This window comes from Scyliorhinus canicula, chromosome 25, assembly GCF_902713615.1.
Source record: "Scyliorhinus canicula chromosome 25, sScyCan1.1, whole genome shotgun sequence".
Lineage (NCBI taxonomy): Eukaryota > Metazoa > Chordata > Chondrichthyes > Carcharhiniformes > Scyliorhinidae > Scyliorhinus > Scyliorhinus canicula.
The window spans coordinates 2,033,359-2,059,080 of NC_052170.1; the positions used below are offsets into that span (position 1 = coordinate 2,033,359).

The following is a 25,722-nucleotide window of genomic DNA, read 5'->3' on the forward strand; positions in this document are numbered from 1 at the left end:
CGTAAAAAACTTTCCACTCACATCTCCCTTAAACTTTCCCCCTCTCACCTTGAAATCGTGACCCCCTTGTAACTGACACCCCCACTCTTGGGAAAAGCTTGTTGCTATCCACCCTGTCCATACCTCTCATAATTTTGTAGACCTCAATCAGGTCCCCCCTCAACCTCCGTCTTTCCAACGAAAACAATCCTAATCTACTCAACCTTTCTTCATAGCTAGCACCCTCCATACCAGGCAACATCCTGGTGAACCTCCTCTGCACCCTCTCCAAGGCATCCACATCCTTCTGGTAATGTGGCGACCAGAACTGCACACAGTATTCCAAATGTGGCCGAACCAAAGTCCTATACAACTGTAACATGACCTGCCAACTCTTGTACTCAATACCCCGTCCGATGAAGGCAAGCATGCTGTATGCCTTCTTGACCACTCTATCAACCTGCGTTGCCACCTTCAGGGTACAATGGACCTGAACTCCCAGATTTCTCTGCGCATCAATTTTCCCCAAGACCCTTCCATTGACCATATAGTCCGCTCTTGAATTAGATCTTCCAAAATGCATCACCTCGCATTTGCCTGGATTGAACTCCATCTGCCATTTCTCTGCCCAACTCTCCAATCTATCTATATTTTGTTGTATTCTCTGACAGTCCTCCTCGCTATCTGCAACTCCACCAATCTTAGTATCATCTGCAAACTTGCTAATCAGACCACCTATACCTTCCTCCAGATCATTTATGTAGATCACAAACATCAGAAGTCCGAGCACGGATCCCTGTGGAACACCACTAGTCACCCTTCTCCATTTTGAGACACTCCCTTCCACCACTACTCTCTGTCTCCTGTTGCCCAGCCAGTTCTTTATCCATCTAGCTAGTACACCCTGAACCCCATACGACTTCACTTTTTCCATCAACCTGCCATGGGAAACCTTATCAAACGCCTACCACTGACGTCAAGCTCACAGGTCTATAATTCCCTGGATTATCGCTGCTACCCTCCTTAAACAAAGGGACAACATTAGCAATTCTCCAGTCCTCCGGGACCTCACCCGTGCTCAAGGATGCTGCAAAGATATCTGTTAAGGCCCCAGCTATTTCGACCCTCGCTTCCCTCAGTAACCTGGGATAGATCCCATCCGGTCCTGGGGACTTGTCCACCTTAATGTCTTTCAGAATACCCAAACCTTCCCCCTTCCGTATGACAACTTGACCGAGAGTATTTAAACATCCATCCCTAGTCTCAACATCCATCTTGTCCCTCTCCTTTGTGAATACCGATGCAAAGTACTCATTAAGAATCTCACCTATTTTCCAAGGTCCACGCATAAATTCCCTCTTTTGTCTTTGAGTGGGCCAATCCTTTCTCTAGTTACCCTCTTGCTCCTTACATACGAATAAAATGCTTTGGGATTTTCCTTAACCCTGTTAGCCAAAGATATTTCATGACCCCTTTTAGCCCTCTTTATTGCGCGTTTGAGATTCGTCCTACTTTCCCGGTTATCCTCCAAAGCTTCATCAGTTTTGAGTTGCCTCGATCCTATGTATGCTTCCTTTTTCATCTTAGCTAGTCTCACAATTTCACCCGTCATCCATGGTTCCCTAATCTTGCCATTTCTATCTTTCATTTTCACAGGAACATGTCTGTCCTGCACTCTAATCAACCTTTCCTTAAAAGACTTCCACATTTCAAATGTGGATTTACCCTTAAACAGCTGCTCCCAATCCACATTCCCTAGCTCCTGCCGAATTTTGTTATACTCTGCCTTTCCCCAATTTAGTACTCTTTCTTTCGGACCCCTCCTGTCCTTGTCCATGAGTATTCTAAAACTTACGGAATTGTGATCGCTATTCCCAAAGTAATCACCGACTGAAACATCAACTGGGGAGATGATGAAGTTGCCGCTTCATATTGTCCATGGAAACTTTCCTGCTCTATTTGGCAGAGCGTGGTTGGCTAAGATTAGGCTTAACTGGGAGACAAACAGTTAGTGGATTCAAAGAGAAACTTGCAACAACTTCTGAAGAAGTATGAGAAGGTGTTCAAAAATTCACTAGGTTCTATGACTGGAGTTGAGCTACAAAAATCAAGCCAGACAGCACGCCCAAATGTCTCAAAGCTAGAACTGTACCATACAACATCAAAACTAAAGTTGAAGAAGAGCTAGAAAGTCGAGTATGAACAGGAGTCGTTGAACCTGTGGCTACTAGTGATTGGGCCGCACCAAACGTTCCTGTATTAAAACAGGATGGCCTAGTGAGAATTTGTGAACTACTATTAACCCAGTTTGGTGCACAAATCATTATCCACTGCTGCTGATTCACTAACATTGATCTTTCACAGTCATATGTGCAGATGCAGGATGGCACGGTGGCACAGTGGTTAGCACCGCTGCTGCATAGCTCCAGGGTCCTGGGTTCAATTCCAGCCTCGGGTGACTGTCTGTGTAGAGTCTGCAGGTTCTCTCCGTGTGTGCGTGGGTTTCTTCCGGGTGCTCTGGATTCCTCCCACAGTCCAAAGATGTGCAGGTTAGATAGGTTCACCATGCTAAATTGCCCCTTGGTGTCCAAAAGGTCAGGTGAGGTTACTGGGTTATGGGGATAGGGTGGAGGCATGGGGATGGAGTAGGGTGCTCTTTCCAAGAGATGGTGCAGACTCGATGGGCCGAATGGTCTTCTTCTGCACTGTACATTCTATGACTCTATTGATGTGGCATTCAAGTCACAGCCTCTATTCACTATGGTAAAGGACAAAGGTCTGTTTCATTACTGAAAACTTCCTTTTGGAATAATACCTGCGCCTCCATTTTTCACAGATCCATTATCAGGCAGTGCCTCGAAGCAGAAGATTGAAAGTTGAAACAGCTTGGTTTCCAGGACATTATGTTCCCAGGTTTTGTATTTGGGAGAGGAGAAGCCAGAATCTTTGGCACCGAATGGATCTTAGGAACTAGCTTTGGAGGGAGTCAGTTCGATTGGTTAACAGGCAACTGGTGGGTTGGCTGGGGATGGTGTTCTTCCTGACAACAGCCAGAGACTGGTTCATGTGTAATGCTTTCTGAGAGAACTGGGCAGAAGTGTTTAGACCTTGGAAGTGAAATGACCACTCTCTCTATCTCCTGCTTCCTGACGTGAAATAACTTCTTTATTGTTCTGAAAGCAGTGAGTGTCTGGCACATCCTTTGTTGTGAACCGGAAATGATGCTGAGTCTGCAGAGAAGGTAGCCAACCTTGCCAGGGAAAACCCTCTCAAACCCAGAAGGACCAAAGCGAAAACCTGAACTTCAGAAAGACATTGACTGGAAATCATCCCAGTGCATCAAAGATCCTTATCCTTATCCACCACCCTCTTCCCTCTGTGTTGTTTATCTGTGTGCGTGTGTGTGTGTACAGAGAGACTGGGGTGAGTTAGGTCGGGGGGAAGTTGGGAAAGGGGTGTTCGATGGTCAGTTACATTTTTGTCAGTTTAATTACAATATTGTCCATATAAAAGGCTACTTGTGTAAAAGTTACAAACCTGAGCCGAAGTCTTCAGGCTTTCGCTTGTGGTGGGATTCTCTGATCCCGCTGGGAGCGTATCCTCGACAGCGTGGGATAGCTTCAATGGGAACTTCCATTGAAGTTCACACAGCAGCAGGAGCAGACATTCCCGCTGACAATGAATGCTGCGCCACCTTCTGCTGTGAAGAAACAGGCGGCTGGGAGACCTGAGAACTCCACCCCTGGTGACTGTAGTTTATTGTCTCAACCAAGGACCTTGGCTACTTAAATACAATCTAATTCCACCTGTGTTGTGACTCTGGGTCAAGCGGGGCTGAAATTGACCGCCCGCTGGCCCCGGGGGTCGCGACTGGGGCCGTGTGCTTCAGAGTGTTCCTGGTGGTCGTGGACCTTCTCTCCAATGTCAGGCAGGATGAGGCTCAGTCGCGTGCGCAGCCTACGGCCCATTAATAACTGTGACGGTGATACTCTGGTAGTGGTTTGAGGCCTGAGGCCCAGCCTGGTCTCTGGGGAACCGGAGGTCTGCATCCCTATTCCTAATTTAAAAGTCTGTTTAACCCATTTGGCCAATCCGTTGGAGGGCGGGTGGTAAAGTGCGGTCCGCACATGGCAGACCCTGTTCATCTTCATGAAAGTGCCAAATTCTGTACTTGTGAAAGTCGCGCTGTTGTCTGACACCAACACCTGCTGAACGTTTGTCAGAGCTTCTCAATCGTAGCTCGCGAATCCACTTTGAATGGGTGTCTACGATGAGCAAGTACATGGCTCCTGGAAGACCCCGCGAGATCCACGTGGAGTTGGGACCACAGTCCAGCCTGCCAATCCCACCCTCGTCGCCAGCGTAAGATTCCAGGCGAGTGACCACACGGAAAGCCATGACTGTTAGAAAAACTCAATATTTATTTATTTAACCGACTCGATACAACTCCTACACTGCAACAACTCTGTAACTACTTTCTGAAATAGGTGGTAATTTGAAAATAAGATGCTGACAATGTGGAAGTCACAGAATGATTCCTTTTTTCATAAAGTCTGGAGTGATTCTCCGATTTCAAGAGGGATTGCAGGGCCCGGGCGTGCGCCCCGCGGCTCCTGCTGCCGATACGGGGTCCTGCATTTCCCGCCGTGGGTCCGCCCTTGCGCGCAGTGGCCATTTTCGCGCCGTCCCCACCACAACTTGGCGGAGCCAACGTGGAGGAATATGGGGCCCCCCTCCCCCGGATCACGCACGCCTGCCGATCGGTAGCCCCTGATCACTGGCCTGGCCATCGTGGAGCCCCCCCCCCCTAGAGTCTGATCCCCCCCTCACCACCAGGACGGCCAACACTGCCGCGAGTCCGCGCTCCCGCCGGGTGGAACCAGGTTGGAACCACGCCAGTTGAACTCTTTCAACGGCACCCGACCAGCGCCGCGTCGACCACGCGCGCGTGTCTACCGGCTATTCTCCGGTTCGTGGAGAATTGCGTCCCGGCATCGGAGCCGATTGCGGGTCTGGGACCCCCATTCTCCGCTCCCGCATCGAGCGTGATTTCTGGGCAGAGGCTTGGAGAATCCCGGCCTATTTATTTTCCAATTAAGGGGCAATTTAGCGTGGCCAATCCACCGACCCTGCCCATCTTTTGGGTTGTGGGGGTGAAACCCACGCAGACACGGGAAGAATGTGCAAACTCCACACTCCAGGACCAGGATCGAACCCGGGTCCTCAGCGCCGTAGTCTTAGTGCTAACCACTGCACCACATGCCGCCCTTTCCCGGACAGACGCTGAAATGTGGCGACTAGGGGCCTTTCACAGTAACTTCATTAAAGCCTACTCGTGACAATAAGCAATTTTCATTTTTTCATTTCATGACTGAATGAAAGGAAGGTGAAAGCAGACTCAACATTGACATAGGGACTCCCTCCCTAACAGCACTGTGGGTGTACCTACACCTATGGACTACAGCAGTTCAAGAACCACCAGATTCTCAGGGCAATTAGAGGTGGGCAATACATGTTGGCGGAGCCAGCGATGCACACATCCTTTAAATGAATAAAAAGCACATTCTCCCCGTGTTTGCGTGGGTCTCACCCCCACAACCCAAAGATGTGCAGGTTAGGTGGATTGGCCACGCTCAATTGACCCTTAACTGGAAGAAAATAAATTGGGTGCTGTAAACTTATTTTTAAAAAATTAATAAAAAGAATTGATGGTAAACTTGAAGGGACAATAATTCAGAACGTGGGACTAATTATATTACCTCTACCAAAAAGCCAACACAGCAACAAAGGGCTGACGGGCTGCCTTTCATACTTTAAGGTTTTGCAATTCTGTCGCAGTATCTAAATGTTCTCACTTCAAACCTATTCTGCATTTTAAATAAAGATGTCTCGTCAAGACAATTGGATGTTTGATTTGGCAATGAGCTATTCGGCAGTGATTTATATTAATAATAATAAACTAGCAGTCATCATCACAACTCTGAGCAACATCGTCTGCTTTTAGATGACCACATTTAACACAGTAAGCATTTTTTAACACAAATTAACTTTAAATGGATTAGCAAGTTTTAGATGCCAGGAAATGATCAGATTTTTATAAATAGATCCCACACAAAATGTCACACACAAACCTTGACCTAAACTGCAATTATCATGAAAATTGCTTCTGTTAGCGGAGATAACAGATTGAAGTCACCCTCACATGGCTCTCTCTGTCATATACTCATTCAACGCGAGCTTGACCACCCTTCAATGACCTTTATTGTTAGGAGGAAATTATCTTCATTAACAAGTAGGGAGCCTACATCCTTCAACACTTAGCCGATAACATTTCAGTGTTGCACAGTGAATGTGTTTATTTGTTTCCCAATCTCGTCTCTCCTGAAGCCATGGAGACAGTGTTTAGGGCCCCTAATTGAGGCAGGAAGGATCTAAAATTACCCCGTCAGCTGATTCCATTTCCAATAAGAGGCTGCTTTCCTCGAGCAGCAGGGGTAGCTGCTCAGTCTGAGCTGGCAGAGAGCCTAGTCAGCCTCATTAAAGCAGACTGACCTGCAGGTTCCAGCAAGCAACAAGGGTAGGTTTAGTGTCAGCCAGGGGGTCCTGTCACTAAGAGCCCCTCTCTGCCTTTCTTTTTTTTTTTTTTTTTAAATTTTTTTATTGGAATTTTTTGCAGAAAATATAACAAAAAGTATAGCAAAAAGCAGTAATATGCAACTAACAGCCCCATAACACCCACAATTCCCCCCATACCGTAACATCACATGTATCACATTCCCCCACCCCCCCCAAACAAGAGAACTTAACCATAAATTAAAATTAGATAAACCAAATTTAAATAAAATAAGTTAACATAATCAACGTTCCCTCTCTGCCTTTCTGAGTGCAGCAGCAGCCATGTCCCCCTGTCGGGGATCTCTCTCCCTCCCTCCCTCTTCTCTCCCTCCCTCCCTCTTCCCTCCCTCCCTCCCTCCCTCCCTCCCTCCCTCCCTCTTCCCTCCCTCCCTCCCTCTTCCCTCCCTCCCTCCCTCCCTCTTCCCTCCCTCCCTCCCTCCCTCTTCCCTCCCTCCCTCCCTCCATCCCTCCCTCCCTCTTCCCTCCCTCCCTCCCTCTTCCCTCCCTCCCTCCCTCTTCCCTCCCTCCCTCTTCCCTCCCTCCCTCTTCCCTCCCTCCCTCCCTTCGTCTCTCCCTCCCTCCCTCCCTTCGTCTCTCCCTCCCTCCCTCCCTTCGTCTCTCCCTCCCTCCCTTCGTCTCTCCCTCCCTCCCTTCGTCTCTCCCTCCCTCCCTTCGTCTCTCCCTCCCTCCCTTCGTCTCTCCCTCCCTCCCTTCGTCTCTCCCTCCCTCCCTCCCTCCGTCTCTCCCTCCCTCCCTTCGTCTCTCCCTCCCTCCCTTCGTCTCTCCCTCCCTCCCTTCGTCTCTCCCTCCCTCCCTTCGTCTCTCCCTCCCTCCCTTCGTCTCTCCCTCCCTCCCACCTCAAATCTCCCCAAAAATAGTCAGGCTGTCATTTCTTCATTTAAGATTCTGAAGAGGGGACATTTCAAAATGGAGACACCCTCTCCCTTACATATGTTCTACCGCCTACTGCTCCTCTTAAGCAGGAAAGTCTCTGATTGGCTCTTCTTTTTCAAGAGGCTGCAAGTGAGTGGCTGTTCCCACGCCACCTCCTGGGACTAGTTTAACATCGAGAAACATTCCCAATCTTTGTTTCCTGCCCTGAGAGGGGAAATTCAGCCACAGTGGCATTTGGTGCCAATATCATGCCCAAGTGATTATTCTTCATGTAGGAACCTTGCTCCTGAGAATTCATAATCCTGTCTTCATCTGATACCTAGCAGATACAATTGGATAGTGATGAGGAAGGCAATATCGAGTGGATTGTCCTCTCTAAATCAAGCATTCTAAAACCTTGTAAATCCCTACTGCTGATGATATCCAATTCTATATAGAACGAGCACTGATCCAATTCTATATAGAACGAGCACTGATCCAATTCTATATAGAACGAGCACTGATCCAATTCTATATAGAACGAGCACTGATCCAATTCTATATAGAACGAGCACTGATCCAATTCTATATAGAACGAGCACTGATCCAATTCTATATAGAACGAGCACTGATCCAATTCTATATGGAACATCGCTATACTTCATCGAAATCCGTACCACCGCCTGGGGGGGGGCGTCTGTCAGGGCTGGGGGGAGTAGCCAGGGGTAGACAGGAGGTTGGCTGTGGGGCCGGCATGGAGGGGGCCGTGGCCCAGCACAACCAGAGCGGGTGAGAGCATCCCGGGAGGCCAGAGCATTCTGCTTCAAACCCCTAATTACATTTAAATGAATGGTTATTAGTTTGGATCAGACTCTCACCCTCTCTTGGTGGTAACCTGATCTCGCCAGGGGGAGTGAGCCCGGAGACTCTCAACGGTTTTGTCGCCTGGCGAGAATCCCAATTTAGCCCTCACTCCCAATTCAACAAGCTGCCAGGAATCCCACCTGCGACTAGCGGCATTGCAGACTCGCCCCGGTTCGAAAAGAAGCCAGAGTGAGTTTCCGGGCTAGAGTTTGCATTGATGCATGTTATCCTGGATTTTGGCATTCCCGCTTTCCTACAAGTCAAAAACATAATTAAACACAGATTAGAACCAAACAGATGTCCCCAAACCCTCTCTCTTAAGGGGGAGGGGGAGCAACCAGAAGTCGTGGTGCACGATATAGCTACGAAAGGGATGAGGATCTAAAAAGTGATTTTAGGGAGTTAGGTTGGAAGCTAAAGAGGAGGTCGAGCAGAGTAGTGATCTCAGGATTGCTACCAGTGCCACGTGCGAGTGAGGCAAGGAGCAGAGAGCGACTGAACACGTGGCTACAGGGCTGGAGCAGGAGGGAAGGCTTCAGATATGTAGATCATTGGGATATCTTCTGGGGAAGGTGGGACCTGTACATGAAGCATGGGTTGTACCTAAACTGGAGGGACACCAATATCCTGGGTGGGAGGTTTGCTAGAGCTCTTCGTGAGCGTTTAAACCAGTTTTGCATGGGGATGGGAACCAGAGCTATGGATCAGAGGATAGGGTAGCTGTTGAACAGGCATAAATATTATGTAGCAAGTCTGTGAGGAAGGATAGACAGTTGATAGGGCAAAGTTACATTCAGTGGGATGGGTTAAAGTGTGTCTGTTTCAATGCAAGGAGTATCAGGAATAAGGGAGATGAACTTAGAGCACAGATCAGTACTTGGAACTGCGATGTTATGGCCATTACGGAGACATAGATTTCACAGGGGCAGGAATGGTTGTTAGATGTTCCGGGGTTTAGATGTTTTAAGAATAGGGAGGGAGGTAAAAAAGGAGGGGGAGTGGCACTGTTAATTTGAGAGTGCATCTGCAGAAAAGGAGGTAGTTGAGGAGGGTTTGTCTACTGAGTCAGTATGGGTAGAAGTCAGAAACAGGAAAGGAGCAGTCACTTTATTGGGAGTTTTGTATAGACCCCTCAGCAGAGAGAAGGAGGAACAGATTGGGCGGCAGATCTTGGAACGGTGCAGAAGTAACAAGTGTTGTCATGGGTGATTTCAACTTCCCTAATATTGACTGGAACCTCCTTAGTGCAAATGGTTTGGATGGAGCAGATTTTGTCAGGTATGTACAGGAAGGATTCCTGGCTCAATCTGTAGATAGGCCAACTATGGGAGAGGCCATATTGGATTTGGTGCTCGGCAACGAACCAGGTCAGGTGTCAGATGTCTCAGTGGGAGAGCATTTCGGTGACAGTGACCACAACTCCTTGACCTTTACCATAGTCATGGAGAGGGATAGGAACAGAAGGTATTTAATTGGAGGAGGGGAAATTATACTGCTATTAGACCGGAGCTGAGAAGCTTAAATTGGGAACAATTGTTCTTGGGGAAATGCACAACATAATGTGGGGGTTGTTTAAGAAGCACTTGCTGCGAGTGCTGGATAGTTTTGTCCCACTGAGACGAGGAAGGAATGGGAAGGTGAAGGAGCCTTGGATGGCAAGAGAAGTGGAGCTTCTAGTCAAGAGGAAGAAGGAAGCTTACGTAAGGTTGAGGAAGCAAGGATCTGACTCGGCTCGAGAGGGTTACAAGGTAGCCAGGAAGGAACTCAAAAATGGACTGAGGAGAGCTAGAAGGGGGAATGAAAAAGTCCTGGTTGGAAAGATTAGGGAAATCCCAGGGCTTTTTACACTTATGTGAGAAATAAGAGGATGATCAGTGATGCACTATCAATTGACCATAGAAGCGAAGTTGTAGTCCGAACTGAAGGCTTTAATAGACAAGATGTTTCCCCAGAAGTTCAGGTACAGAAAGGAAGCTGTGGGGGATACACGGGCTCTTATACCCCGCCTTACTGGGCGGAGCTACCTTACAGCTCTGACCAATGGGTGACTAGTGTTACATACCATTGGGCCAATGAGCAGCGAGCCTTCTCCACCAATGGTGTCTCGGCATTGCAAGGTACCGTAGTACCTCTAGTCATACTACCACATTCAGAGTGAGAGTATGGCTGATCAGGGATAGTGGAGGGAACTTGTGCCTAGAGTCTGAGGAGATGGAGGAGGCCCTAAATGAATATTTTGCTTCAGTATTCACTAGAGAGAGGGAACAGTGTGAGCCAGGTTAATAGACTTGAACAGGTTGATATTAAGAATGTGCTGGAAATTTTGAAAAACATCTGGATAGATAAGTCCCCTGGGCCTGACGGGATATACCCAAGGTTACTACAGAAAGCTAGAGAGGAGATTGCTGTGCCGTTGGCGATGATCTTTGCGTCCTCACTCTCCACTGGAGTAGTACCAGATGATTGGAGGGAGGTGAATGTTGTTCCCCTGTTCAAGAAAGGGAATAGGGAAATCCCTGGGAATTACAGACTCATCAGTCTTACATCTGTGGTGAGTAAAATATTGGAAAGGATTCTGAGATTTATAATTATTTAAAAAAACATAGTTTGATTAAAGATAGTCAGCTTGGCTTTGGTGAGGGGCAGGTCATGCCTCACAAGCCTCATTGAATTCGAGGATGTGATGAGACACATTGTACTGTTCAATGATCTATCTATATTCTAAACCCAGAAAACATCATTCCATTCATGATTTGCTTCCCTTTTTGTCTCAGCGTTCGCCTGTAGCCTTTGACTGGCCAAATTAAACTGTTGCACAATTAGAAAGCTGCACTGACCATCCTTATAAGGAGAATCTGGGAAGTGACAAGATCAAACTAGTTTTTCCAGAAGCTTTTCATGTAATTGTTCAAATATGCCAGAAAAATGTAGTCATTGCTGGTAAGTTATTCCCAGGTGCTCAATAATTTTCCAACAAGTACAAACAAGCTGAATTTGAAAGACACGCTAATCCTTTTTGTATTTGCACTTTCCTGTCTCCTAAAGACATATAGCCAACTCCCTCCAATACCTATTTCTCCTTTAACTATTCCCCCACTGCCTCTCTGACCAATCCATTCACCACCTGAAGCTGCCCATTCTGCTTCCTTCTTCTAAGCTTCAGTCTGCAGGTCCTGAGTCGAGAGTTCATAACAAACCTCAAATATATTATTGGGGTTCACTTTACAAAAATGGATCTGATGTTTGAGGTTCAGGCCATATCTCACCCCTGCTTTTACAGATGGATTTCACTGTGCCATTCAACAGGCAATTCACCAATATTCTTCATTCAGCCAACATCACAGACAAATCTTCTGGTCATTTCAGTGACCTCTCCGAAGTGAGAGACGGCCAGAGGGAATGTTGGGAATTTGCCGATCAGTGGGAATTCGGTGCAGGGGGCAACGCGGTGCTTTTCCCCTTTTTTTCTTTGATTCTTAACTTTTTAAATCTTCAGAGTGATCTTGCCCTGCAGCAGAGGTAGAGGCGTAAAGGGGGAAGAGCTGATTGGTAAGTAGTGGGCAAGGTTGGGTAAGTATTTACTACTTTTATTGCTTCTAGTTTGTAAGGGCCATATTCTGTAGTAACGAGGACTGGGGAAGAAGAGTCCAAGAGTGATTAAGATGATCTGATATGAAGAACTGAGTGCTGCCCTGGCTGAGTGAGAGTGCGTCTTGGAGTTGGGTGAAAGTTGGGAGTTCGATAGTGAGTTATAAAAGGGTAAGTAGTAATTCAACTTGCTTTCAGGGTGTATTTTAGTTTATTAACAGTATCAAAGTATCGAAGACAGTACAATGAGGACACCCAGATCACACTCACCACCTTACCCCCCCCCCCCCCCCCCCGCCTCCTCAATGCCCCCCACCCGTGCATCAGAAAGGCTCACCGGCCCAGATTCCTGGGAAAGGCCACTCCAACACGGAGTGCGTCGGGAGAAAAACATTCCACTCGTCCCAAGAGGGGCACAATTCAGCCCGGAATAGCTCCGGCACAATATATAAGCGAGTACAGAGCATTTCAAAAAGCAAAGGACCATTGCCCCCCCCCCCCCCCCCCCCCCCACCACCCGCCGCATCCAGCCGCAGTTACCTACACCGGTGGAAGGGCGCCCAATGCGAGTACAGCAACATTGGTGCATGCATATCAGCGTAAGAGTGTGCATGCATAAAAAGTATATGTGTGAATGACTGCGCGTGCGTGCCTGTCACAGCACGTGTGCGTGAGAACGAGCAGCGCAGACCACTGGAAAAGATCTCGCCGACATGGTGTGTAGCGGAAGAAGGAGAGGGAATACCCCTACCTCCACCAGCATCAGTAGAGTACACTGGACAGGCAACAATGAGGACACTAGCTGCCCACTAAAGATCAAATCGAGACAAAAAATAAAAAGAGCACAGCCTTACCAGCTGCTGGGTCAAACCCCCCCCCACCCCCCCCGACCCCAGCAGCCCCAGCAGCCCCAGCAGCAGACCCACACGGTGGAAGGGCGCTCAGTGCGTGTACTGGAAAGTACGCGTAGAGCGTGCATATCAGTGAGAATGTGTGTGCATATAGAGTATATGTGAACTACTGTACATGCATGCCTGTTTGCGTACATGTGCGTGAGAACAAGCAGTACAGCCTACTGGAAAAGGTCACGCTGACACGGGACACAGCGGAGGAAGGAGAGATAGATCACACCCCTCCTCCAATAGTGGCAATTCGCCAGGGCACCAGGCCATGGAGGTGAGACAGGTCACAGCAGACATTAAACGAGAAACAGCAACAATACAATAGCAAGCGTATAAGTTCTGAACATTAAATAACAATATGCAACAGTACAAAAGGCATCAGCCATTTACATGGCCTCCAAACGTGAAACAGAAACAGTCGTTATCACACGAAAGCTGCCAACATCCTTCAAAGACGGGGTTTTCATGGCCTCCAAGGTGTGCCACCTTCCTCCAGCTATCCCAGCATCTGGTCACCTATTCCAGCCATCCCTGATCCAGGCCACAGAAGGTAGCCAGACACAGAACATTAAACAGCCAGCAGTCCAAACAAAAGCAGCAGCAGATGGTAAATCGGTCCAGCAAACCTTCGGCTTGTTGGCAGTTCTTTCCGCCCGCTACCCTTCCTCCCAAAGCACTGGCAGCATTGGCACCTGACACCCTCACTCAGGTGAAATATAACTTTAGTAATTAACTAAATCCAATAAACACAGAACATAAGAAATAGGAGCAGGAGTCGGTCATACAACCTGTAACCTGCACCATCATTCAATACAGTGCCCATTTTAACCTGAACTCCCATTTGTTCCCATCATTGTGAAAAAGGTGGAAGAGGTAGAAATCCGGAATGCTGGCTCTGAAACATGGCACCGACTATTTTGGCGAAGGCAGGGCTGAGGGTGGGTCACATTTCACATGTATCTATTTTGGGGAGGCACCTGCCTTCACATATGCCTGATTGCGGTGACCTAAGTGTATGAAACATAACATGCACAGAGTAGACCTGGTCCGGAACACTGCAAAGTCCTTTGGAGAGGTCGGATAGCTTTTTGTAGAGGTAGATACCCCTTTGAATACGGTCCCATAATAACTTTGGGGGAAGTCATGTGTACTTTTGGAAAAGTTGCTCTTTGGTATTGTTAAAAGTGGACATTGGTATGTGTAAAAAGTGCATAAACCCATTGGAACTGCCAAGAGAGTTGCCAAGTGGGTCTGTCAAAAGTGTCAAACACGACTGTCAATCTGTCAAGGTATTTAAAAATCCAGCCCTTCAACTCTTTGGTAGAAAAAACTGCAGAAAATCAGAGTGAAATAAGAAGCAATCATTACTGAATTTGTGTTGCACGACTGATTTCACAAACTTCCATTATCAGCATAGGGTATCTTCCATTTTATTGTTGATTAGCTGTTCCAAGTGTTTGTAGATTCTGTGAAGTGAGACTATGAATTTCAATGTATGTTTTTATAACAGAACATAGAACATACATTGCAGAAGGAGGCCCATCGAGTCTGCACTGACCCACTTAAGCCCTCATTTTCACCCTATCCCTGTAACCCAATAACCCCTCCTAACCTTTTTGGACACTAAGGGCAATTTATCATGGCCAATCCACCTAACCTGCACGTCTTTGGACTGTGGGAGGAAACTGGAGCACCCGGAGGAAACCCACGCAGACCCAGGGAGAACGTGCAGACTCCGCACAGACAGTGACCCAAGCCGGGAATCGAACCTGGGACCCTGGCACTGTGAAGCTACAATGCTATTCACTGTGCTACCGTGCTGCCCACGGGAAGTAGTTGAATAAAATGTTTGTTCTTATAAGGGATCATGTAGCTGAAGGAAGTAAATGATTGAATGGGTTTTTATGAATGAGTGTGATTTAAAAAAATAAAGTGTGCAATAGATATTTAGAACTTTATTTTATTTAATCTCCTGAGATATGCCCCTGGTGGTTACTAGGTGTATTGGCATGGTAGATGTAAGGGAAAAGGTTGGTAGGTGGGGAGGAGACACCGATTGGCATTTAAAGTATTGAGGGGCTATAGAGGATGGTAGAGGGCATGGGTACAGGGTACATGGGTTGACATAGGTAGGACATAGGGAGCATGAGGAGTAAGGGCTAGGGGGCTGTTTTTTATTTTAATTATTTAAAAAATGTTTTTTTTTCATAGAATTTACAGCGCAGGAGGAGGCCATTCGGCCCATCGAGTCTGCACCGGCTCTTGGAAAGAGCACCGTACCCAAGCCCATTCCCCCACCCTAGCCCCATAACCCAGTAACCCCACCCAACACTAAGGGCAATTTTTGACACTAAGGGCAATTTATCATGGCCAATTCACCTAACCTGCACATCTTTGGACTGTGGGAGGAAACCGGAGCACCCGGAGGAAACCCACGCACACACGGGGAGGATGTGCAGACTCCACACAGACTGTGACCCAAGCCGGGATTCGAACCTGGGACCCTTGAGCTGCGAAGCATTTGTGCTATCCACAATGCTACCGTGTCGGTACTTGAGGCAGTCCTTCTATCAGTCCACCTCCACTCCCAGCAGCCTCTGCACTCATTCCACCTCCACTCCCAGCAGCCTCTGCACTCATTCCACCTCCACTCCCAGCAGCCTCTGCACTCATTCCACCTCCACTCCCAGCAGCCTCTGCACTCATTCCACCTCCACTCCCAGCAGCCTCTGCACTCATTCCACCTCCGCTCCCAGCAGCCTCTGCACTCATTCCACCTCCACTCCCAGCAGCCTCTGCACTCATTCCACCTCCGCTCCCAGCAGCCTCTGCACTCCTTCCACCTCCACTCCCAGCAGCCTCTGCACTCCTTCCACCTCCACTCCCAGCAGCCTCTGCACTCCTTCCACCTCCACTCCCAGCATCCTCTGCACTCATTCCACCTCCACTCCCAGCAGCCTCTGCACTCATTCCACCTCCACTCCCAGCAGCCTCTGCACTCATTCCACCTCCACTCCCAGCAGACTCTGCACTCATTCCACCTCCACTCCCAGCAGCCTCTGCACTCATTCCACCTCCACTCCCAGCAGCCTCTGCACTCATTCCACCTCCACTCCCAGCAGCCTCTGCACTCATTCCACCTCCGCTCCCAGCAGCCCCTGCACTCATTCCACCTCCACTCCCAGCAGCCTCTGCACTCCTTCCACCTCCACTCCCAGCAGCCTCTGCACTCCTTCCACCTCCACTCCCAGCAGCCTCTGCACTCCTTCCACCTCCACTCCCAGCAGCCTCTGCACTCATTCCACCTCCACTCCCAGCAGCCTCTGCACTCATTCCAGCCACGAACTGTCCAACTCCCAAAGAACCCCAAAGCTGCAGAGTCAAAATCCCAGCTTCCCAGGGCATCTTGTCCCACCTTCCCAGGGCACTTTCTCCCAGCTTCCCAGGGCACTTTCTCCCAGCTTCCCAGGGCACTTTCTCCCAGCTTCCAGGGCACTTTCTCCCAGCTTCCAGGGCACTTTCTCCCAGCTTCCAGGGCACCTTGTCCCAGCTTCCAGGGCACCTTGTCCCAGCTTCCAGGGCACTTTCTCCCAGCTTCCCAGGGCACCTTGTCCCAGCTTCCAGGGCACCTTGTCCCAGCTTCCAGGGCACTTTCTCCCAGCTTCCCAGGGCACTTTCTCCCAGCTTCCAGGGCACCTTGTCCCAGCTTCCAGGGCACTTTCTCCCAGCTTCCCAGGGCACTTTCTCCCAGCTTCCCAGGGCACTTTCTCCCAGCTTCCCAGGGCACTTTCTCCCAGCTTCCCAGGGCACTTTCTCCCAGCTTCCTAGGGCACTTTCTCCCAGCTTCCCAGGGTACTTTCTCCCAGCTTCCAGGGCACTTTCTCCCAGCTTCCAGGGCACTTTCTCCCAGCTTCCCAGGGCACTTTCTCCCAGCTTCCAGGGCACTTTCTCCCAGCTTCCAGGGCACCTTCTCCCAGCTTCCAGGGCACTTTCTCCCAGCTTCCAGGGCACTTTCTCCCAGCTTCCCAGGGCACTTTCTCCCAGCTTCCCAGGGCACTTTCTCCCAGCTTCCCAGGGCACTTTCTCCCAGCTTCCCAGGGCACTTACTCCCAGCTTCCAGGGCACTTTCTCCCAGCTTCCAGGGCACTTTCTCCCAGCTTCCAGGGCACCTTGTCCCAGCTTCCAGGGCACCTTGTCCCAGCTTCCCAGGGCACTTTCTCCCAGCTTCCAGGGCACTTTCTCCCAGCTTCCCAGGGCACTTTCTCCCAGCTTCCCAGGGCACTTTCTCCCAGCTTCCCAGGGCACTTTCTCCCAGCTTCCAGGGCACCTTGTCCCAGCTTCCAGGGCACCTTGTCCCAGATTCCAGGGCACTTTCTCCCAGCTTCCCAGGGCACTTTCCCCCAGCTTCCCAGGGCACTTTCTCCCAGCTTCCCAGGGCACTTATCCCCAGCTTCCAGGGCACTTTCTCCCAGCTTCCAGGGCACTTTCTCCCAGCTTCCCAGGGCACTTTCTCCCAGCATCCAGGTCACCTTGTCCCAGCTTCCAGGGCACTTTCTCCCAGCTTCCCAGGGCACTTTCTCCCAGCTTCCAGGGCACCTTGTCCCAGCTTCCCAGGGCACTTTCTCCCAGCTTCCAGGGCACCTTGTCCCAGCTTCCCAGGGCACTTTCTCCCAGCTTCCAAGGCACCTTGTCCCAGTTTCCCAGGGCACTTTCTCCCAGCTTCCCAGGGCACTTTCTCCCAGCTTCCCAAGGCACTTTCTCCCAGCTTCCAGGGCACTTTCTCCCAGCTTCCAGGGCACTTTCTCCCAGCTTCCAGGGCACTTTCTCCCAGCTTCCCAGGGCACTTTCTCCCAGCTTCCAGGGCACTTTCTCCCAGCTTCCCAGGGCACTTTCTCCCAGCTTCCCAGGGCACTTTCTCCCAGCTTCCCAGGGTACTTTCTCCCAGCTTCCAGGGCACTTTCTCCCAGCTTCCAGGGCACTTTCTCCCAGCTTCCAGGGCACTTTCTCCCAGCTTCCCAGGGCACTTTCTCCCAGCTTCCCAGGGCACTTTCTCCCAGCTTCCCAGGGCACTTTCTCCCAGCTTCCCAGGGCACGTACTCCCAGCTTCCAGGGCACTTTCTCCCAGCTTCCAGGGCACCTTGTCCCAGCTTCCAGGGCACTTTCTCCCAGCTTCCAGGGCACTTTCTCCCAGCTTCCAGGGCACCTTGTCCCAGCTTCCAGGGCACCTTGTCCCAGCTTCCCAGGGCACTTTCTCCCAGCTTCCCAGGGCACTTTCTCCCAGCTTCCAGGGCACTTTCTCCCAGCTTCCCAGGGCACTTTCTTCCAGCTTCCAGGGCACTTTCTCCCAGCTTCCCAGGGCACTTTCTCCCAGCTTCCCAGGGTACTTTCTCCCAGCTTCCAGGGCACTTTCTCCCAGCTTCCAGGGCACTTTCTCCCAGCTTCCCAGGGCACTTTCTCCCAGCTTCCAGGGCACTTTCTCCCAGCTTCCAGGGCACCTTCTCCCAGCTTCCAGGGCACTTTCTCCCAGCTTCCAGGGCACTTTCTCCCAGCTTCCCAGGGCACTTTCTCCCAGCTTCCCAGGGCACTTTCTCCCAGCTTCCCAGGGCACTTTCTCCCAGCTTCTCAGGGCACTTACTCCCAGCTTCCAGGGCACTTTCTCCCAGCTTCCAGGGCACCTTGTCCCAGCTTCCCAGTGCTCTTTCTCCCAGCTTCCAGGGCACCTTGTCCCAGCTTCCAGGGCACTTTCTCCCAGCTTCCAGGGCACTTTCTCCCAGCTTCCAGGGCACCTTGTCCCAGCTTCCAGGGCACTTTCTCCCAGCTTCCCAGGGCACTTTCTCCCAGCTTCCAGGGCACCTTGTCCCAGCTTCCCAGGGCACTTTCTCCCAGCTTCCAGGGCACCTTGTCCCAGCTTCCCAGGGCACTTTCTCCCAGCTTCCAGGGCACCTTGTCCCAGCTTCCCAGGGCACTTTCTCCCAGCTTCCCAGGGCACTTTCTCCCAGCTTCCCAAGGCACTTTCTCCCAGCTTCCAGGGCACTTTCTCCCAGCTTCCAGGGCACTTTCTCCCAGCTTCCAGGGCACTTTCTCCCAGCTTCCAGGGCACTTTCTCCCAGCTTCCAGGGCACCTTGTCCCAGCTTCCAGGGCACTTTCTCCCAGCTTCCCAGGGCACTTTCTCGCAGCTTCCCAGGGTACTTTCTCCCAGCTTCCAGGGCACTTTCTCCCAGCTTCCAGGGCACTTTCTCCCAGCTTCCAGGGCACCTTCTCCCAGCTTCCAGGGCACTTTCTCCCAGCTTCCAGGGCACTTTCTCCCAGCTTCCCAGGGCACTTTCTCCCAGCTTCCCAGGGCACTTTCTCCCAGCTTCCCAGGGCACTTTCTCCCAGCTTCCCAGGGCACTTACTCCCAGCTTCCAGGGCACTTTCTCCCAGCTTCCGGGGCACCTTGTCCCAGCTTCCCAGGGCACTTTCTCCCAGCTTCCAGGGCACCTTGTCCCAGCTTCCCAGGGCACTTTCTCCCAGCTTCCAGGGCACCTTGTCCCAGCTTCCCAGGGCACTTTCTCCCAGCTTCCCAGGGCACTTTCTCCCAGCTTCCCAAGGCACTTTCTCCCAGCTTCCAGGGCACTTTCTCCCAGCTTCCAGGGCACTTTCTCCCAGCTTCCAGGGCACCTTGTCCCAGCTTCCCAGGGCACTTTCTCCCAGCTTCCAGGGCACCTTGTCCCAGCTTCCCAGGGCACTTTCTCCCAGCTTCCCAAGGCACTTTCTCCCAGCTTCCAGGGCACTTTCTCCCAGCTTCCAGGGCACTTTCTCCCAGCTTCCAGGACACTTTCTCCCAGCTTCCCAGGGCACTTTCTCCCAGCTTCCAGGGCACTTTCTCCCAGCTTCCCAGGGCACTTTCTCCCAGCTTCCTTTTTGTTCCCAATACAATTTGGGTGTTAGCTGTGTCATTAGTTTTTCTGAAGGAAGGTAGATTTTCCATTGTGTTGGGGGGCGGGAGGGGGAGGGAGCATTTTAAACAAAAGATGATTTCTCTAAAATCACAGATCTATTGCAATGTTCCTGGTTCATAATCAATTCGCAACTGTATTCTCAGCAGATATTGGCCACGGTTTTCTGTTCAAGGGCTGTTTAAATGGTGGCCTTTCCCATTCCGTCATCTGAGGAGTTGACAGTGAACACACTGCTGCCAATCCAGGCTGTCCCATAGCCACCTAACGCGTGATCATTGGCCCAAGATGAGGGACGCGATTCTCTGGCCTCCCAGCCGCCTGTTTCCCTGCACCAGAAGGCAGCGTGTTTACCAGCGGTGAGATTCCCTGCTCCTGATGCTGTCAATGGGAAATCCCATCGAAGCCACCCCACACCACCGGGAAACCCGCAGGCATGGGAACACTGCCATGGGGACAGAGAACCCCACTCCTCGCAAAGCGCCGGAGAATTGCCCCTCTCTCAGGAGCATTTCTCACCTCTGGTCCCCACAGCGCTAGAAGCTGGTGTGGACAGTATTGGGAAACTAAGGGTCCCCAGTGTCTAAGTACCAGGAGTCCAGGTCCACGGTAGTATGTGGCCTCAGGATTATGGAGCGAAGTAAGACCTGGGGGAGGGGTGGCAGACAGAGGAGATTGGGGAGGGGGGGTGTAGGGGTGGAGTTGTTGGTGGAGCGGGCAGGAGGAAGAGAGCATCCACAAAGACAAGGGGCGTAATTCTCCCCTTCCCGGCGGGGCGGGGGGTCCCGGCATAGCGGAGTGGCGCCAACCACTCCGGCATTGGGCCTCCCCAAAGGTGTGGAATTCTCCGCACCTTTAGGGGCTAGGCCCGCGCCGGAGTGGCTCCCGTCCCGCCGATGGTGCCAAAACTGGTGCCAACGGCCTTTGGCGCTACGCCGCTCGGCGTTGTGGATGGCCAAAAGGCCTTCGCCGGTCCGCGCATGCGCCAGTGCGTGATTCCCGCTCCCGCCGATTCCCAGGTGGCGGAGAATTCCGGCCACGGGGGGGGGGGGGGGGGGGGGGGTCAGGATTTACGCCGGCCCCGGGTGATTCCCCGACCCTGTGGGGGGGGGTCGGAGAATTCCGCCCAAGATGTTTTGCAGGGATTTGTGATGTTGAATAGCGGCTGTTGATGAAGGTAACCTCACTCTCTTTCTGCACAAGGTACGGGTGGGGTCACATTTCGGGCTTAACCACTGCTCCTGAATCACATCCTGAATCTGAAAATTGAGCGTCGGTGGTTAATGGCTTTTAGGTCATTGATTGAGGCAAGTTGGTCAACCTCGTTCACACCCTTCCCACATAAAGGAGAGGTCCGTGTGGCTGGGAGCCCAGTGGGAAAACCATCTGGAGAATTTTATGGGCAACCTCACCTACAAACCTGTCGGCAAGGGAATGTAAAATTCTGCCCAGAGTTCTGGTCTGGGAGTATATTTAAATAGGGCAAATGGAATTTAAATTATTTGTGAATCAAATCACACTGTTTGGTTTGAGAGTTCAGCAGCTTGTGGGGAGGAAGTTTCCTGAATGAGGTGTATGTGAATGTTGGGAATTGTGTGGCAGCAAAGCAGAGCTGTGCCTCTCGTAATTTTCTTTTTTATTTGTTCATGGGGTGTGGGTGTCGCTGTGCCAGCATTTACTGCCCATCCCGGGGGGCATTTCAGAATCAACACATTGCTGTGGGTCTGGAGTCACATGTAGGCCAGACCGGGTAAGGACGGCAGATTTCCTGCCCTAAAGGACTTTAGTGAATCAGATGGGTTTTTACAACAATTGACAAAGGTTTCATGGACATCACTGACCTTTTAATTCCAGACTTTTATTGAATTTAAATTCCACCAGCTGCAGAGGGTGGGATTGGAACCCTGGTAGCCAGAGCATTACTCTCTGGCTCTCTGGATCATTAGTCCAATGACAATGCCACGACCCCACTGCCTCCCCAATGTTCGGTTTGAATCACATAATTAAACCTGAGGCTGGGATTGGGAGAAGGGTGAAATGAAATGGAATGGGGATTGGGCATGTCTGCTGGAGAAATTGGAGGGGGAATGGCTGGCTGTGGGGGTATGTGAGGTGGGTTTATTGAGGGTGGGGTGATGTGAGGTGGGTTTATTGAGGGTGGGGGTGATGGGTGATGTGAGGTGGGTTTATTGAGGGTGGGGGTGATGGGTGATGTGAGATGGGTTTATTGAGGGTGGGGGTGATGGGTGATGTGAGATGGGTTTATTGAGGGTGGGGGTGATGTGAGGTGGGTTTATTGAGGGTGGGGGTGATGTGAGGTGTGTTTATTGAGGGTGGGGGTGTTCGGAGCGAGGGTTTATTGAGGATGGGGGTGATGGGTGATGTAAGGTGGGTTTATTGAGGGTGGAGGTGATGTGAGATGGGTTTATTGAGGGCGGGGTGATGTGAGGTGTGTTTGTGGAGGGTGGGGGTGTTCGGAGCGAGAGTTTATTGAAGGTGGGGGTGATGTGAGGTGGGTTTATTGAGGGTGGGGGTGATGTGAGGTGGGTTTATTGAGGGTGGGGGTGTTCGGAGTGAGAGTTTATTGAGGGTGGGGGTGATGGGTGATGTGAGGTGGGTTTATTGAGGGTGGGGGTGATGTGAGGTGTGTTTATTGAGGGTGGGGGTGTTCGGAGTGAGAGTTTATTGAGGGTGGGGGTGATGTGAGGTGGGTTTATTGAGGGTGGGGGTGTTCGGAATGAGAGTTTATTGAGGGTGGGGGTGATGGGTGATGTGAGGTGGGTTTATTGAGGGCGGGGTGATGTGAGGTGGGTTTATTGAGGGTGGGGGTGATGTGAGGTGGGTTTATTGAGGGTGGAGGTGATGTGAGGTGGGTTTATTGAGGGTGGGGGTGTTCGGAGTGAGAGTTTATTGAGGGTGGGGGTGATGTGAGGTGGGTTTATTGAGGGCGAGGTGATGTGAGGTGGGTTTATTGAGGGTGGGGGTGATGTGAGGTAGGTTTATTGAGGGTGGGGGTGTTCGGAGCGAGAGTTTATTGAGGGTGGGGGTGATGGGTGATGTGAGGTGGGTTTATTGAGGGTGGGGGTGATGTGAGGTGTGTTTATTGAGGGTGAGGGTGTTTTGAGTGAGAGTTTATTGAGGGTGGGGGTGATGTGAGGTGGGTTTATTGAGGGTGGGGGTGATGGGAGTGAGAGTTTATTGAGGGTGGGGGTGATGGGTGATGTGAGGTGAGTTTATTGAGGTGGGGGTGATGTGAGGTGTGTTTATTGAAGGAGGGGGTGTTCGGAGTGAGAGTTTATTGAGGGTGGGGGTGATGTGAGGTGGGTTTATTGAGGGTGGGGGTGATGTGAGGTAGGTTTATTGAGGGTGGGGGTGTTCGGAGCGAGAGTTTATTGAGGGTGGGGGTGATGGGTGATGTGAGGTGGGTTTATTGAAGGAGGGGGTGCTCGGAGTGAGAGTTTATTGAGGGTGGGGGTGATGTGAGGTGTGTTTATTGAGGGTGGGGGTGTTCGGAGTGAGAGTTTATTGAGGGTGGGGGTGATGTGAGGTGTGTTTATTGAGGGTGGGGGTGCTCGGAGTGAGAGTTTATTGAGGGTGGGGGTGATGTGAGGTGGGTTTATTGAGGGTGGGGGTGTTCAGAGTGAGAGTTTATTGAGGGTGGGGGTGATGGGTGATGTGAGGTGGGTTTATTGAGGGTGGAGGTGATGTGAGGTGGGTTTATTGAGGCGTCTCTGAAGGATTACTTGCAACATTTAAGGGTGCCAATCAGGTGGCTGTTTTATCCTGGATGGTGTTGAGCTTCTTGAGTGTTGTTGGAGCTGCAAGTGGGGAGAATTCCATTACATTCCTGACTTGTGCCTGGTAGATGGTGGACAGGCTTTGGGGAGTCAGAAGGTGAATTACTCACCGTAGGATTCCCAGCCTCTGACCTGCCCTGGTATCCACGGTATTTATGGCTGGTCCGGTTCAGTGTCTGGTCAATGGTAACTCCCTGGATGTTGATAATGAAAGTAATGAAGGGGGGGGGGGGGGGGGGGGGGGGGAGAAGATTCAGATAATCTTCACTTTCAGTGTCAGGATGATGGACTGTGTAGCTCATAAAATGAACAAACTAAAATAGATTTAGACATAGCTCGCACATGGTGGGGGTGGGTGTAGGATTCCTCTAAGGTTCGCATCTACTTTGGTCAGAGTTTCACAGTTTAATTTAACACTGACACCACCTTATTAGTCTAGCTACCTTCTTCAGCTTTACATAGGATTGCAACACACCAATTTTCAATTTTCTTTTCTGCATTGAAAACAGATTCAGTTCTGTGAAACTAGACTCATGACTTGATATTTTGAGTCATTCTGTGAGAATCTAAGAACAGGCAACTTCTGTAAACATCAAATGTAAAATTCCATTAAGGAAATGGTGACTTTTAGATGTGATGTGGAAATGCCGGCATTGGACTGGGGTGAGCACAGTAAGAAGTCTTACAACACCAGGTTAAAGTTCAACAGGTTTGTTTCAAACACGAGCTTTCGGAGCACGGCTCCTTCTTCAGGTGAATCTTCAGGCTCCTTCTTCACCTGAAGAAGGAGCCGTGCTCCGAAAGCTCGTGTTTGAAACAAACCTGTTGAACTTTAACCTGGTGTTGTAAGACTTCTTACTGGACTTTTAGATAGTTATGTTCCTCCTGCCAACTTTGCAGATGATAGTTCTGAACAGATGGGGTTTCTCATCTCTAAAGTCCTTCCGTGTTCTCTGGAATTACAGCTGCAATCCATAATATTCCTCAGGAAACTTATTGCATTTCCTCAGAAACAAAGACATTTGAAAAATTTGTGTCTCACGGGGAGCTGCTGAAATACATCAATCAATGCTCCAGGACATGAGGAAATTGTAATGATGCGTGGAGCGGAGGAATGAGATCTCTCTGCTTTGTGTACAGACACAGTGGATGGAATAATTGTGTGGCAGTCCCTTTGATATTTAAAATGAATCACTATCACATTCTCATCACAACTATTCCAAACCTTAGACATTGGGGTCATTAAAAGTCTGCTTTTCATTGATTTGAGGGCACAACAGAATGTATTTATACAGTGGCTTTAACATAGTAAAACTTCTCAAGGCCATTCGAACAACATTTGAAGCAGATATTAGAAGCTGGTTTAGCACACAGGGCTAAATCGCTGGCTTTGAAAGCAGACCAAGGCAGGCCAGCAGCACGGTTCGATTCCCGTACCAGCCTCCCCGAACAGGTGCTGGAATGTAGCGACTAGGGGCTTTTCACAGTAACTTCATTGAAGCCTACGCGTGACAATAAGCGATTTGCATTCATTTCATTTCATTCAGGTGAAGAAAAATGAGGTCAAAGAAGTAGATTTGAAGATGTGCCTTAAAGGAGGAGAGATTTAGAGGGAGGAGTGGCGGAGGGTTAAGAACTGCCTGATGTGACCCGTGAGCGTGTCTCAAAACCCCCGAGGATAACCTGAAACCCTGTTCCTCACAATATTCCAAACACATGGGCATCAAGACCCAATGTAGACCCAGTGAGGGACCAATCCAGTCACCGTGGCAACAATTAAAAAAGAATATTCATCAAAATTACACTAACATACACTAACCTACACTAACCTACACTAACCTACACTAACCTACACTAACGTACACTAACCTACACTAACCTACACTAACCTACACTAACCTACACTAACGTACACTAACCTACACTAACCTACACTAACGTACACTAACGTACACTAACATACACTAACGTACACTAACCTACACTAACCTACACTAACGTACACTAACGTACACTAACCTACACTAACGTACACTAACCTACACTAACCTACACTAACCTACACTAACCTACACTAACCTACACTAACGTACACTAACCTACACTAACCTACACTAACCTACACTAACCTACACTAACGTACACTAACCTACACTAACGTACAC

At 50.2% G+C, this 25,722-nt stretch overlaps 1 protein-coding gene across 1 annotated transcript in view; it reads left to right on the forward strand.

Moving 5' to 3' along the window:
• Positions 1-4,249: 4,249 nt before the first annotated feature.
• The window catches only part of LOC119956995 (hemicentin-1-like), a 339,271-nt gene continuing 317,798 nt past the window's right edge, over positions 4,250-25,722 (forward strand). The window contains exons 1-3 of the mRNA XM_038784579.1: positions 4,250-4,341; positions 11,828-11,880; positions 13,189-13,428. Coding sequence (XP_038640507.1) covers positions 4,250-4,341; positions 11,828-11,880; positions 13,189-13,428 — 385 coding nt within the window. The remainder of the gene's footprint in view (positions 4,342-11,827; positions 11,881-13,188; positions 13,429-25,722) is intronic.